This window comes from Glandiceps talaboti (genome assembly GCF_964340395.1).
Source record: "Glandiceps talaboti chromosome 2 unlocalized genomic scaffold, keGlaTala1.1 keGlaTala1_2_unloc_1, whole genome shotgun sequence".
Lineage (NCBI taxonomy): Eukaryota > Metazoa > Hemichordata > Enteropneusta > Spengelidae > Glandiceps > Glandiceps talaboti.
In genome coordinates this window covers 303,977-319,720 of record NW_027554289.1, presented here as the reverse complement: position 1 = coordinate 319,720, position 15,744 = coordinate 303,977, and the positions used below count along the sequence as shown (strand labels likewise).

The window sequence follows — 15,744 nt, the reverse complement described above, 5'->3', positions numbered from 1 at the left end:
GTCATTGTCCAATGTATCAAAACTTTCACTTATGCTTGTTTGTATAATTTCATGTGGCATAAGTGAAGTAAAATTATGAACTCACTGAATGCAAGACTCACTTATTATCAAGATGGCTGTACTTCATGGACTGGCATTTCCCTTCATAAAGATTGCTTCAATTTCAAATCACTTGGCATAAGTGTATGGCATATGAATGTGATATTTCTATAAAGGTATGGCGTGTGATGAGTTACATATACCTACTCATACATGTATATGTTTTACTTCAGGTACATTCGTCTGTATGGTCGCAAATTTTCCAAGGAAGATCATGTGTTGCTGATCAAGTTGATGTATGAACTGTTCTTAACTCCTGATCTAGAATTCAGAATATTACAAAAGTTTGCTCAGGTCTTGATCACACTTTTGAAGTAAGTAAAACAGTGTGTATGCAAGTATTGTGTAGAATAGTCTGGATGCCAATGTGGTATCAAATCACCTGTAACCCCTAAGAGAGATCTTAAGATTTGATGATGTATAGCACAAAACTATGTGTAGAAATGATTTTGATAGACTAGACAATATACATTGACACCTTTAGCATCATTTAATACATAATAGTATTAGTAACTATTTATTACCGATAGTAAGAGTACATCAAGCATAATCTAATGGTAAGTACAAAGAAGGTAATTAAAATATTATATTAATATATATTAAGCAGTGGCCACTGTAATTTGTGAGAGATAAGAGTTATTATTGAATAACTTGCAATATATTTTCCATTGTATGTACTTGATGCTGGACAGATTGGTTTGGGAAATCAATGTGCAATACTCAAATGATGTCAGCATAATTGAAGGCAACCATTATTAGATGCTTATATGTAATGCTTTGTATCACTAGTATCAGACGTCATTAACTCACTGACTTGACTTGGACGCCATTGTAAACACAGATTGGGGTATCTCATAAGCTGCCATGATTGAATACATGATATCCACAGGAAGGGTGTGATGACAGGCAAGTCAACTATTGGCAAAACCATAGACCCTCCACCCAAAACATTGCAATAGCAAAATGTGAATGAGCTAACCACTCTGTCATGACAACCTGTTGATTATGACAGGTCCTACTATAGTTACAGGTACTTGTCTGAACGCTCTCATTATTATGTTACATGTATTGCAGGAAAAGAGAATTGCTGTCCAGAGAAGACCTCATATTGGAGTGGAGACCATTGTATGAAGTTGTAGAGAGAATCTATTATTCCCGCTATGAGCCTTTAGGATTAGAGTGGCTACCTCAGTAAGTGATTTATATATATGATGGATAATTCTCTGATTTTAACCGTAGCCCCCTTCATTTAAGACAGCTCTACAACATACAACGTCAGGAATTGGAGATGAATAAACAATTAGGTATCTATTATCCAAACATTTGACAGTGTATGTGTTCAGAATACAGTGTTATAGTGGTTCATTTACAGAGTACTTGAGTTATTCTTTTCCAGTTACAGCCATGTACATGTATATGTACAGTTTATTGTCAGTCATAAATGATGGATGATACTCAACACTATGTCATCACAAATGTGGTGTAGGCTGCTTTGAAAATATGTTTTAGATTATGGTTTACATCAAAAACTGTAAGACATATCTGTACACCATATTATATATAGATGTTCATAGAAAATGAAACTTACATATTCATTGGTCCTTTCACATTGGGATTTGCTTCCATTTTCCCATAAGATACTAATTTAAAAACATTAACTTTTTCCATGACAATCATGTAATCATATAGTTAGTCACCCTATTCTTGCTATAAAAGTAGATTATCATCTACTTACTAAATATATTTTTCAACTATTTGTTTTGTTTTTCTCCACAGTACCATAGATAATGTCTTGAAGAACCTGGTGAAATGTGCACGCATGTAAGTCATTTCAAAATTGCCTTTGGAATTTTTTTTGTTGTTTGCACAAAATTCAGTTTTGCTATTTCAACTCTTTTCCACTTTCATGATAAAGTTTCTGTGTAAAGTATTTTCAATCAAATTTTGTATACACAGTCTATAATCTTTGAAAGTAAAACACATGACAGCCGGTTGCAGTGAAAATGAAGACCTTTAGAAATACATGTAAAGTATTTCACAATACTATTGTATGTACTGTGTATAAATTCTGACTGAATGAATCATGGTCTCTGCAATAACACAAACTACAAATGGTATGTTACTATGTAGTTACATTGTTCAGAGCTGAATAAGGTTTTATGCATTGCGGTTTAATGTTGTTAATCCTTACTGTGTTATATATGGATGGCGTTAGTACGTGTAAGTTATATCAACCCTGCTGTGTATTATACATGAAATGATGTAAACAGGAGAAGACTCCCAATAGAGCCATCAGATATCCATAAAAATCATTAGCTCGTCTCGAACGTAAAACTCTTTTTGGTTAGAATCTTTGCAGTCAAAAACCCTTTAGGCCTAGGTTTTGCATAGCTGCCATTATTTTCCTGCAAATTTCATTAGATACTAAAGTTTACTTAGTGAAGATAGCAAAAATGACTAAGCATTTAACAATTTGGTTGTCAGCTGTTGTTGAAACTTACTACAACAAGTAACACTGAAGTAAAGCACTTTCTCTATGTGCTACACTCATTTATAGCATTCATATTACAACAAGTAACACTGAAGTAAAGCACTTTCTCTATGACATAATGTGCTACACTTATTTATAGCATTCATGTCAAGTGTAAAAGTATCTACAAGCCTAGTATGTGACCGTTCTAATGTGGTCAATTAGCAAATGAAACAGTATGCTTTTACACTTGATAAGGATGCTATAAACGATTGTGGTACATACAGAAGATGTTTTACTTTGGTGTTATGGGTTGTAGTAATCACCTTGAGAGTTGCAGACATCTCATGCATGCAGCTAATCAAAGTGTTTTACAGTCTGTTTATAATGGATCCCAATAGACAGGGACACATCCTAACTTCTGATGGACATAGTTCCATTATAGAGAAACAGATGTTTACACCAGTGGGTAAATTGTACATATGGCTTGACTTATCAACTGTATGTGATGATGCCAAGACATTCCTAATCAGTCGTTTTGTCATGATATTGATATCCCATTGTTAGTCCTTCTAGAACAAAACAAATGTCAGCTGAAACATAACCACTGTTGTTGGCACAAGACCAACATAACATCATTGAAAGATATGGCTGCAAAGTGTCACATACTGTATTGTTTTGAAAACATTCTGCAATACATATAGCAGTGTTTTTTGTGGTAGTCAAGTTTGATTGTTTTGCTGTCTGTTCTTCTTTATCCCAGACAACTATTTCTTTAAAGTGGCCATATGGATGAGAATTTGGTATTTATTGTGGATTTTTATTTGATAAAACAAATTCACTATGTTTTTATACTTGAAAAAATAATGTGAAATAACATATACTAAGTCTATGTCCATAACTCAATAAACTGCAAAACATTAAACAATGTATAAAATGTTTGTTATTGTACGTACAATAACAAACTTTTTACACTTTTTCCATCTTTTTGCAATGTATTGAGTTATGAACATGGACTTGGTATATGCTCTTTCGCATTATTTTTTCAAGTATAAACACATAGTGAATTTGTTTCATCAAATAAAAATCCAAAATAAATACCAAATTCTTATCCATATGGCCACTTTAAGAGATTGTGTGCTGTTTCATCTTTACAATGTTTTTCTACATTTTCAAATTGTACATGGTCAATATTAAATGGCATATCAATATCTTTTACATTGTTGACATTACTAGGGGTTATTTGAGGTCATGTATTTCAATCATAAATACTACATGCAGATATGCAAACAGTAATTTTCACAACACTTTAAGACTACGTAAGGTTTTATATTTTGCAACATTTTACCTGTCAGTATAATATCAATACATGAAAACTGAGATGTTTTGACAATGACTAAAAACACTTTTTTATATCTAGACTAGCAGTAGCATTGTCTTTTCCAGTCTTTCCTTTCATCAGTTATTTTGATAGGTCAGAGGCCATTGTATAGGTGGACATGCACCAGTATTTTGTTGAATTGTACAATTTTTATCTGAATTAAGAAGAATCTTTCTATGACTATTGTGACAGCTATTTCCCCGAAGACAGCACTCAGGAAATGTTGGATGAATGGAGACCGTTGCTGTGCCCATTTGATGTCACCATGTCAAAAGGAATTAGTTACATGGAAATGTTTATACCAACAACACTACTCCCAGAACAGCATGACAAAGGATTCAGGTATAGTACCTGTATGATTAATAATGATCTTTGCAGTCTAGTCCCTGTGTAATTAATAGCAGTTTGTGCTGTTTAGTACCTGTATGATTAATAATAATCTTTGCAGTCTAGTCCCTGTGTAACTAACAGTAGTCTGTGCTGTACATATGGGATTTGGAACTGAGCATGCCACTCTATATTTTAGGAGTTTTCTTGGATAGGTATTTTTGCCACTTTCTGTAGAATCCACCCTTTCTTAATAATAATATCATGCAATTTTATTTTTGTATTCAGGTTATGGTTAGACGAATTGTTAGCCCTGTGGGATGCCACACATAGTACTCCACCTTGGGAAGTTGTAAGTATTATTATGTCAAATATTCCAGGAATAGCCAAATTTTTGACAAATAGCTTTGAAATCATATTTTGTATTATATTCGCATCCGTTATGCTGACTTGATTTATAGTTCAGGTATTAGATGTAGCGTATACATGTAATGAGATGTACATAACAAATACTATAGTTGTTGCAGTATGACAATGGAAAGCAAACTTTCAGTATACTAAGATAGACACTATTGTTGTGACATAAAGTTATTGAATAGACATTGGTCTATTAAATTATACTCACAGTAAGGTGGCCTTTCTAATAACTTCCATGATCTTGCAGAATACATCTTTGGTGACTTCCAATGTTTACAGTATCTTGATTACAGAGTGATTATATGTGCACAACCAAGGCACTACTATCACCCACTTGTGTAGTCCACCACCTTGAACAACAATATTTTCAGTTTGTGTATGTATGTCAGAACCTTGGATTGAATCATGGGCTTTTAATGTACAAACTGGCATTTAATGAAAGCACTTCATTATCCTCATTCCTACCTAAACACTACACAAACACAAACATGTCATGCTTTGAACAAAACTTCAGATACACCTAATCACATGTGAACCATTAAGAAGTATTTTACAGTTGTTGCAAAGCAGTGTACTCATTCTTGTAAACAGGATGAGTGTTTTACGTAGCTGAACAATGTACCAACTCTTTGTTTATCATAGATTAACATTTTTGTCTTACATGTAACTCAATTCAAACTGTCATTGTTCATTATTTTCCATTCGTTTCTTTTCCAGACTATTGTAGAACTATTTGGAAGGGTTGCCTATGACAATATTGGATACATAGACTGGACACCATATATTCCCAAGGTAATTGAACAAATAAGTTATTTTTTTCAGTGTTATCCGAACGTACCCACAACTAAAACTGTCGAGTTTGGCAGTAGATATTGAAATTCTTTATCATTGTAAAACAGAAGATAATCAACTTGAGGGTATTTTTAGCTGTTCAAATTTTAATCAGACGTGTTTTCTGTTCCAGATATTCACTCGTGTTTTACGTAGTTTCAATCTACCTGTTGGCACCAAACGAATACAAGTTGGTAGAGCTGGCAATGGTTATGATATATCAGTTGTATGTATGTGGATAGTAGCTATGATGGTAAGAAACGTAGTATTAAACAATCAATCTGTGTTTGAGATCAATTTTTCACAACATTTCAAGTTTTTTCTCTATTTTTTATCAACAAGAAAGAACTCCAACATGCCTCGCTGTAACAATATACATTTCTCCACATTAGAACACCTATTATGAAACCTTCCACTTCACAAATACTTAATACAATGTACCGTACATTAACTTCTGAATACAATGCTTCCAAAAATTTGAAGTACTTCCCAATTTTAACTACTTTTTGCCTGAAAAACTGTCATATGGATTTCCTACTACAGACAATGTATCCATTATACATTGTCTGTAGTAGGAAATCCATCATAAAATTTCAAATGTTTCCCAATTTTGACTATTTTTTGCCTACAAAACTGTCATATGCATTTCTTGAACGTATACATTGTCTGTAGAAGGAAATCTAACATGAAATGTTCAGCATACTTCACACATTCACCTATATTTCACCTAACTTAGCTAAAAAGTATTATAATATCCGTTATGGATAACAGGAAATTGTACCTATTAATTTACAGGGCCCTGATGGACTTTGTCAAGAACATTTATTTAGGTTCTTCAGTGCTTTGGAATCCTATTACCATCCTTCAAATGTAGGCAAATACACTGTAAGTATCACCAAAAAAATCTAGAGTCAAATATTTTTACTTTCATTGTCGAAAATAGCTTCTGGAGTAAATTTGGAGTATGGATTATGAGAATGGGTAGCATATAAAACAATCACAGCAATTAACAGAGTAACATGTATGTCTAGAAGTACTGTTATCTCACAGATATTTGGTTGATGAATAGAGAAAGTTGGCGCAAGGAAGTGTACTTGGATATTTGAAGTCTTGTACATACAAATAGTCTGGGTCACAAATTATGAATAAGACTAGAATGGTGCGTGAGTGGAATTACAGATGACTGATATGATAGTGCATAATTCAAAGTAACTACTATCTCATAATGAATATCACACTTTTCATTTCATTTCATTTCAAGTTGAAACTACAAAGGTTGATACACAGATTGCCAGCTATGTTTGTCAAGCGGATACACAGGTGAGTTCTTAAACTTGTCTCAAAAACTTCACATTACCATAGTACAAAAAAATGACAAACAATGAATTTTATCATAGAAAATTTGCTAGCCAGGAGAAAGCATAAAGAAACCAATGTCAGTAACTAAAAGTAAACAGGTGTCGATAGATTCGTACTTGGTATGAAATCATAATTCATAATAGTTTGTTGATGACGTCTTAATATTTTCAGTGTACATGTAATTATTTATAGGCATCACCTCATTTCTTTTACTCGTTCAACAGAGAGCGACATAAGAAACCCACATGGCTGCATTCTATCAAAGAAGATTACAAACTAACAGAGGAAAACATCACAGCATTCGTTGAAAGTGTCCGACCAGCTGTCTTTCCTGCCATCTTTTGTAAAATTGGTCACATGGAAGCTGCCGCAGCATTACAGAACCTTGCTTTCCTCAGACCAGAACTAGTCATACCAACACTTCTAGAAAAGTAAGGTTTTACTTCTTTTTTAATGTTCTGGGAGCTACCTTAAAGTGCACATTTTGTTGATTGACCCACGCAAGCCTTGGGGTCCCACTCTATGAAAACCTGGTTAGTAACTAGATTGTGTCAAAACATTGAAGTTCAATCTATACTTGTCAACGATCACATCTTGTGTACATGAACAACTGATAATTATGCTTTTATTTTCATAGGACATATGCAGCACTACAGACTCTAACAGAGCCTCATCAGTTGATAGCAACTTTAAGCTGTGTAGTTTCTGTATCTAAAACACTACTCAAAGGTGGGAAGTGGTTGCCAGAAGGTCCAACTCACCTCATGCCATTGTTACAACTAATACTTCCAGGCATTGATCCCAATGATATAGGCAAATGTTTGGTAAGTAGTCCAGTGTTTACGCAATTGCTTTGTAAGTACAATGTAATCTAGTGTTTGGCAAATGTTTTGTAAGTAGTCCAGTGTTTAGGTAATTGCTTTGTAAGTAGTCTAGTGTTTGGCAAGTGTTTGGCAAGTAATCCAGTGATAGGCAAGTGTTTGGGAAGTAATCCAGTGATAGGCAAGTGTTTGGTAAGTGTTCAAGCATTAAGCATATGTTTGGTCAGTAGATTATCAAACAGTAGATGTACCCACACCATGCTAAGGTTGTGTGCTTCCAAACAATGGTACAACTATAAAATTAATGAAGTTGCAAATAACAAATAAATATTAACAGTATTCACCTCTGAGATATATCTGAATATTACATTCAAGGACTATCACATTTCAACGTCTCTTTGTAGTTGAAGGTCATTTTGAATAGTTTTGTATAACATTGTGTATTTTACATTATATCTGCAGGTGACACTTCAAGTGATTTCAACTTTTGTATCACTTGTACCACTGGTAGATTGTTCTGAAGCATTATTTGTACGAGATGATCTCACTGAAATTGAAAGAGAACTTTGTTCAGCAACTGCTGGATTTGAAGACTTTATTTTGAATTTCATGAACAGGTAATCCTTTTGAGAAGAATCTGTAAATTCATAACTTTGTTTCTCTTGAAATCTCACTCCGTATGTCTCCGTTTTTCTGTGTCTGTTTAACTATCATCAACTTCTACAGCTCTCCTTTTCTGTGTCTCCACCTTTCTGACTTGTTCTCAGTTTGCTTCCATGTTCCTTCGCTATCTTTTATCTTTCTCCTCTGCATGTGAGCTTGAACATAGTGCCATCGATTCTTGCTCTCAGACTTACCCGGGTTTTTTTTCTGCATTTCTATGCAAATAAATGTTGTGTTGATGTTTCCCTTAGATTGAATGCAACGTTGTAAACTTGACCTGATTTGACTTACTTGCAGGTGTTTTTCCCTGATAGAAAGTAGTAATCCTGACCCAGCCACTAGACATCATATAGAGACATCTAAGAATCAACTTGAGAGTGTTATGGAAATAGCACTGTCTTCCACCTTTAGTTCTTTACTGACACAGAGTTCCCCTCAGCTATATCAGGTATGTTTTGAAGTATCACTGTCTGTCTTCCACTTTCAGTTCTTCACTCACTAACAGTTCACCCTGGCTATATTGGGGTATATGTCACTTCCATTTCTTCAGAGCGACTATATATTACATGTTTGTTGATCCAATTAGTGGAAAGCTAGTTTTTGGACTCCAAATTGCCATTTTGTTTCTCCTTTTTGTCTTATGTGGTCATTATTGACATGTACATATTGCTTTCAAATTGACAATAAAATGAATGAAAAAAAAAGTATATATATCATTTCTTATTCTCCATACATTACATTTTCTATTTTCCCTGCTTCACATTTCTGACTACCCAATGTGTTTTCTCTCTCTCTCCACAGGTTGCCCTTGACAGACTTTACAACTATGTTACAACACATGTATTTGATACTAAAGTAGCTGGTAAAATGCTGTCTGATATATGTAGGGTGGCAACTAGGGTAAGATACTCTTGCCATTATGCTCATATCATATTTTTTTCATTCCAATTGTCGATACTTGCAGTAGAATTCTATCACCTATTTGGTGTGTCATAATAGTGACTATAAATTTCTTGGTCGACACCCCAACTTCCGCTCCCAAGCACTATACATGCATTACTATAGGCACATGTGAGAATAAGTTGACCTCTGTGTTTAATTTTGACCTTCTAGCATGAGGTAAAATGCTATTGCAGGTACTGAGAATATATTCATTTTTGTTGTCCATGATGAAAACTGTGACCCATGTCTGTTGAATATGTTATGAATATGTATATTTAAATCTTCCAATCCCTTAATATTTTATATTTGATCATATATTTTAATATTTAATAATAATGAAGGGTTAGTATCATATATAAAGTAACCTAAATGTTGCTTGACCTCTTTTGAGAAGCTAAGGCACACACAAACTGTCACTGATATTGTCACGTGTTGACATTGGTTTATTTAAGATATTCATAATAAGTACACTCACAGTAGGACAGCATTTCTGACAGTGAGTAATGGTTTCCGCTAATGGCGGCACACTCAGTTTCATTTCTAATGTAAATACACACCCCACTGAGTTTAATTACCTCTGATAAATATACTTTTACTGATATCTATATTTCATAGTTACTTTGTCAGTGGTTTTTTCACTAAGTAGGTAAAAAACTGCAATCTCTCTTTATCGTGATAAATGGTCTGTGGATAAAACCTACCTTGAGTTTCCAATGTGTATGTAGGGTCATCATTTTGTAATGGGGTTGGAAAGAAGAAAAATACATTAATAAAGAAAGTAGTCACAGAGTTTAAGTATTGCCATTATGCCCACGGATTTATTGGGAGATTAGGGAAATAGCTGCAGACAACACGAGGCACTTGAAATTAGTATAATTATAAAATAAAGTGAAGAAAATTGACATTAAAATATTGTAGTGACTTCTCAGTTGTGTACAATAACCTATAAGATAATCCGGATGAAAATTACCGAATGTATGCTATCATTTGCTTAATTTTGCTATGGGAATTTATCATCGAGCGACAAAAGCATTCTGGAATTCTCAAACTACCTTTGATTTGTCAAAATAATTCAAATCATCTCTTAAGAAGCTACTTCCAGTGAATCTAAGGTTAAATTTTTTGTTTTTATTTACCTATCTATCTTTGTATTAAACAAGTGTTCAAACTTTGCAGGAGTTGCAACTTTTACTTAAAGATGAAAGGTCATGTCATTCAAATGAATGAATGACTATGTATCACTTATCAATGTAGTAAATGAAGTGGAATTGTGGAAAGTATTATCGTTGACATTTGTTTTACCTGTTTGGATAGAAATGAAAGAAAACCACATAGAATTAGAGAGGCTACTGGCGATCTCTTGGAAAATGAAGGATTGATATGTTGAATCTACGTATGTTACATCGTCTTCAAATGTTTGGATTTTTTTTTGTTTGTTGATACAGGTCAATTCAGAAGCAGCTTTGAAGAAATTTATTCCTCACTGTAGTCAAGTAATCCTGTCACACACGACATCGGAAGAAGTGCAACAGGAAACAGAGCTAGATGATGAAGTATTATTCAAGTTGCAGCTACTTTCAGAAGTAAGACCTAAAAGTTGTGTTTACTTTTATAAAATGAATTTCAAATAGGTGTATGTTTAAGTGCAAAAATAGTATGTTGTTATTGTTGTTGTTGTTGTTGTTGTTGTTGTTATTATTATTATTGTTGTTGTTGTTGTTGTATAACATTTGACATCAAATGTTTATTTGTCAGACATTATCATTCCAGGAAATTTTAGATGGTATCCATCAATACTGAAATTTCATAATTTATCAATCAGTTGTAACTTTATTGTAAAATTTGCTTTGAGTTTCTTATCAGCTGTCCTGTTTCTTTGATCAGGTTGTTAGGTGTCCAAGTGAAAGTTTACTAAAGTATGGAGACCAGCTGATTGAAGTTTTACAGTCGACTCTACACCTTACGTGTAAAGAAGGCTATGAACTAGCTGGTACTACACTCAAACATATCCTTAGATCATTGACTATGATGTATCCCAGGGAATACTGCAGTGTACCTGAAGGATTTGATAGACCACTCACAGAGTATCTACCTGTTAGGGTAAGTTGATAGACCACTCACAGAATATCTACCTGTTAGGGTAAGTTGATAGACCACTCACAGAATATCTACCTGTTAGGGTAAGTTGATAGACCACTCACAGAATATCTACCTGTTAGGGTAAGTTGATAGACCACTCACAGAATATCTACCTGTTAGGGTAAGTTGATAGACCACTCACAGAATATCTACCTGTTAGGGTAAGTTGATAGACCACTCACAGAATATCTACCAGTCAGGGTAAGTTGATAGACCACTCACAGAATATCTACCATAGACCATTCACAATATCTGCCTGTCATGGAAAGTTGATAGACCACTCACAGTATCTGCTTCCCAGTATAAACTGATATGAATTGGAAGAACTGTTCACAGTTTACTGAGGTGTAACAACTCTGCATAATATACACGACACAATCATGTCAATAACTTTTCTTGTTGTTTCTCCATGAAGGACTGGGCCAGAGCAGGAGATATTAACAATCTAGATCTTAAGTGGCATGTTCCTACCAAAGAAAGTAAAGACTTTGCCAGACACCTTCTACAGACTTTCCTTCAACCTGAAATGGAAAGACTTGGGAAGTTTATAAATGGGGAATCACTTTCAAGGTATGGTAACTGTCACTGCTACAATTTGTGTGACATATTTCCTTGGTCTGCTAATAATGTCGAGGGATCTTTGCTGTCAAATATTGCACTGTTCCTTTGGATGTTGTTGAACTCATAGAATAATCACCTATAGCCAAACAAAAAAATAGTTTGAAAAATTGGTATGAACATGGTTACACACACAACTGTTTTGTCTCATCCTATACTAACTAGAATGTTCCATTGCTTGTACTTTCAGAGATGAGTTGCAGCAGAGTTTACACATTGTTTTTGTATGTATTCATGGTAGTGGTACTATATTACCCTGGTGGAAAGGAGAATCATTGAATACAAAATTGTAAGTTTTCCTACATTTTTGTATAAAATTCAGCGATTAAGACAACTAATTTCTAAATTGAAATCTTTGGTAAATATTTGGCGTCTGGCACTTGTTGAGATTGAGTAGATTTATCATGTAAAGTAAAAAACATTGGTTTTTAACTTTTCAAGAAATTTAGAAAGAATTTCTTAGACTGAGAAACTATGTTAAAATGTTCATGTCATGTTCTTCACATAAAAATTTCACTGCACATGAGAATGACTTCATATGGACTATGGATTTGCTTTATACCAAGTAAAACTTGCTATTCACAGGATAAGAAACATGAGACTTCAGTGAAAATTTTGGATTTGTTTCCAAATATATGACTATGAGTAGATTTGTTAGTATAAACTGTAACTCACTTTGCATTATGATGAAACTATCTTGAGATCATTAGGTGTGATGACTCCCAGAAGCTAAATTTAAAACTCTTAAGATTATAATTCATACAAAGCATGAAAAAAAATCTATCATTAATGAAATTCATATTTTCTATTTGATAGAGTTGAATCTCAGGTCAGTCTAGGTTGTTTTTTCAGTACTGTTAACAACTTAGATGAAGAAGAACAAGAAAACAACACAAGAGAATTAGTTGCCAAGTTAATGCATGACTTGTTACAATATATGCTGACTAATCATGAAGATGATACTAAGTCATTATTCCTACTAATCAAGGTAAGTGTTTAAATACACAGTGTATAAACTGGAGGTGGTTATGAAGCCAAAATATTTGTTGCTATGTTAAAACCTGGTTTTCAAGATTGAAGTATTAGTCAATTCTAAACCCCAAATATTTTGTTTTTTCGAACGATATATTTCACATTTTGGAGGAAAGAATGTGTTAATAAAGACCCATTTTTAATTTGGATTACAGTGTAGGAGTGAAAAACAGGTATCTGGTAGAGCTGTAGAAACTTTTAGCGCAGAACAAAAACAAATGATTCTATTAATTCTTATGGCTCCAATGATGATATAACACTAACCTGAGAACCTGGGATTGAATTCCTGGCCTTTCAGTGTATACATGTATGTGTGTGTATAATAATCCCCCACCCACTACCTCATATCTTCTATCAGAGTCTTATACATGGATGAGTACAAAGAAGATCTTGTGAAATTGTTTCAGTTTGTTTTGTTAGGTTTTTTTTTCAGGTCACTTCTCAATTTTTTGCCTCTGTATTCAGTTGATATATAGTCATCTGTCAGGACCAGGAGTGTTGTATTAAAGTCATGTTGTCTTTGTTACAGATATATCATGCACTAATAATGTACAATGGAGTGATAAAAGAAGAGTTTGATGCCCGCATGAAAGCATTTATTCTACTGAAGAAAGCAATGGAGGATAAGGTATGTGACATTCATTTCACTATCAAGTTATACATCGTACTCTGAAATAGTGAAAAGGAACTTGCTCTCACTCGCGAATTCTAAGCATATTTTGGGGTTCTTAATTTGTAAGAGCATAAACTCAATGTACCAAACAAATACTAATTGTATCATGCAGACTTGATCATAGGTTACCTACAATCATTTATTATCATTTTGTTTTACAGCTGAGAGGAAAAAAACAACATATCCGAGCATTATTTGTGGACAGATCACTTCTACAACATGAAATGAGAGTTCTAGAAAGGTCTTCTGTCCAATATACAACATTTGATAGACTCTTAGTCCATGATTTGGTTCGTCTGTCGACAAGTATGTACAGTCAGGTAAGTGCTGTCGGTCACACACAAAACATCATTTGTTGGTTTCATATTTAACCATCATTGGCACTAGTCTTAACTGCTTGACCCTCAGGTTAACCTGCTTACTTTGAAGACAACCAAAGGTCAACACTGAGGGCACTAGCCTGAAATCAAAGACAGAGGTACTCTTCACCTTCCAACTTTATTCAGCAACCCCAGAAGCACATATCCAGGGCCTCACTACAAGATAACATTGGCACATATTGAATTTTGTACATGTATACTAGGATTTGAATTCCTTGAAATATAACTTGGTGTGAACAATATTGATCTCTACAATACACAAGCCTGAAGGAATAGTTTTCTTTCCGTTTGACTTTCACGGTAGTGTTGTTGTCTAAAGTGACGTTGTGTAATGTTTATTTTCACAGGTTAGATCCAGGGGACAGAGTGTCCTATTTGTAGCAATTAGACATTATGCATACTGTAAGAGAGACATTATTCCAAATCTCCTGTCTCATCTGAAGAATGACCCAGAATTATCGCATCAACAATTTAAGGTATGCAATATCAGGAGTCATTCATAGTGTTGTCTATGTCATTTCAACCAGGGATACTTTAGTGGTTGGTCAGAGAGTAGAGGATCAAACACAAATGAATGACCCACAGCAGTCAACAACACATGTATACATTGATTATGTTAGAGGTGGCAAAGTGGTATTCTTTCCTTGTCCCATTGATATTCAGCCAAGGAATATTAGTCTTTTCCCAGTGATTGAAATTTACCACCTATTGGTGGGAACAAATGGGAACACTGCCACCAGATCAAAAAGTTATCATTAATATAAATATTTTGTATATACACATACAGTGCTGGTAACAAATTTGTCACAGTAATCCGTACACAGTTTTTACCTGCAATCATCAAGATCTCATACCGCCATCTAAAGTTTACAGTGAACATCAACGTATGACGTAATATTTGTATCAGTAATAATTATATGTTATTCCTCAATTTCTTTCTTCGTTCAGCAAAGGAAAATATGAGTGACCTAAGGGGCCTTTGTCACTACGAGTCACTAGATGAGTATTGACAACCCTTGAGTCATGAGTATTTACTGGCTGAATGAAGAATGAAGAAAAATATTGGAGAATAACATAATTATACCAACACCTGTAATATCAAAGAAAAACCAGGGAAAGTAAATGACAATTTTGAATGTTTTGATACTTTCAACACAGCAGAACCAGTGACATAGATGTGCATTTTCATGATGCAGAACGACCAGAGTGGATATTCCAGCTTATGCATGGTATAAATGAATGTTACTCATGAAAAATTTGATGAGCATGACATTTGTGTTCTGTATTTAGGGTGCTCTGTATGTATTACTTGGTCAGAGGGAGTGGTGGTTTGCTATTACTCATGACTTCAAGTTGTTGTCACAAATATGGCCAGCTATTGTAGAAGCTGGTCATTCGGAAAAACCTTCCATTATGAAAATCATTGAAGAAATGGTGAATAAGATACACAGGCATTATCAGACAATTGTAATTCATACTCAGGTAAGTCATAAATGCAAATTGGCTACACACACGCACACACACACACACACACACACACACACACACACACACACACACACACACACACACACACAAGCAGATAAACTGAC

The 15,744-nt window shown here is 34.2% G+C and overlaps 1 protein-coding gene across 1 annotated transcript in view; it reads left to right on the top strand.

Annotated features, from left to right (window-relative positions):
* LOC144453248 (proteasome activator complex subunit 4-like) overlaps window positions 1-15,744 on the top strand; it is a 55,050-nt gene that overhangs the window by 2,882 nt on the left and 36,424 nt on the right. Inside the window, exons 2-24 of the mRNA XM_078144519.1 lie at window positions 273-413; window positions 1,174-1,290; window positions 1,876-1,920; window positions 4,143-4,292; window positions 4,566-4,629; window positions 5,412-5,486; window positions 5,659-5,778; window positions 6,321-6,410; window positions 6,787-6,845; window positions 7,109-7,315; window positions 7,522-7,708; window positions 8,168-8,322; window positions 8,666-8,816; window positions 9,170-9,268; window positions 10,756-10,893; window positions 11,195-11,410; window positions 11,865-12,019; window positions 12,258-12,356; window positions 12,884-13,055; window positions 13,629-13,727; window positions 13,934-14,092; window positions 14,500-14,628; window positions 15,443-15,634. Coding sequence (XP_078000645.1) covers window positions 273-413; window positions 1,174-1,290; window positions 1,876-1,920; window positions 4,143-4,292; window positions 4,566-4,629; window positions 5,412-5,486; window positions 5,659-5,778; window positions 6,321-6,410; window positions 6,787-6,845; window positions 7,109-7,315; window positions 7,522-7,708; window positions 8,168-8,322; window positions 8,666-8,816; window positions 9,170-9,268; window positions 10,756-10,893; window positions 11,195-11,410; window positions 11,865-12,019; window positions 12,258-12,356; window positions 12,884-13,055; window positions 13,629-13,727; window positions 13,934-14,092; window positions 14,500-14,628; window positions 15,443-15,634 — 3,019 coding nt within the window. The remainder of the gene's footprint in view (window positions 1-272; window positions 414-1,173; window positions 1,291-1,875; window positions 1,921-4,142; window positions 4,293-4,565; window positions 4,630-5,411; window positions 5,487-5,658; window positions 5,779-6,320; window positions 6,411-6,786; window positions 6,846-7,108; window positions 7,316-7,521; window positions 7,709-8,167; window positions 8,323-8,665; window positions 8,817-9,169; window positions 9,269-10,755; window positions 10,894-11,194; window positions 11,411-11,864; window positions 12,020-12,257; window positions 12,357-12,883; window positions 13,056-13,628; window positions 13,728-13,933; window positions 14,093-14,499; window positions 14,629-15,442; window positions 15,635-15,744) is intronic.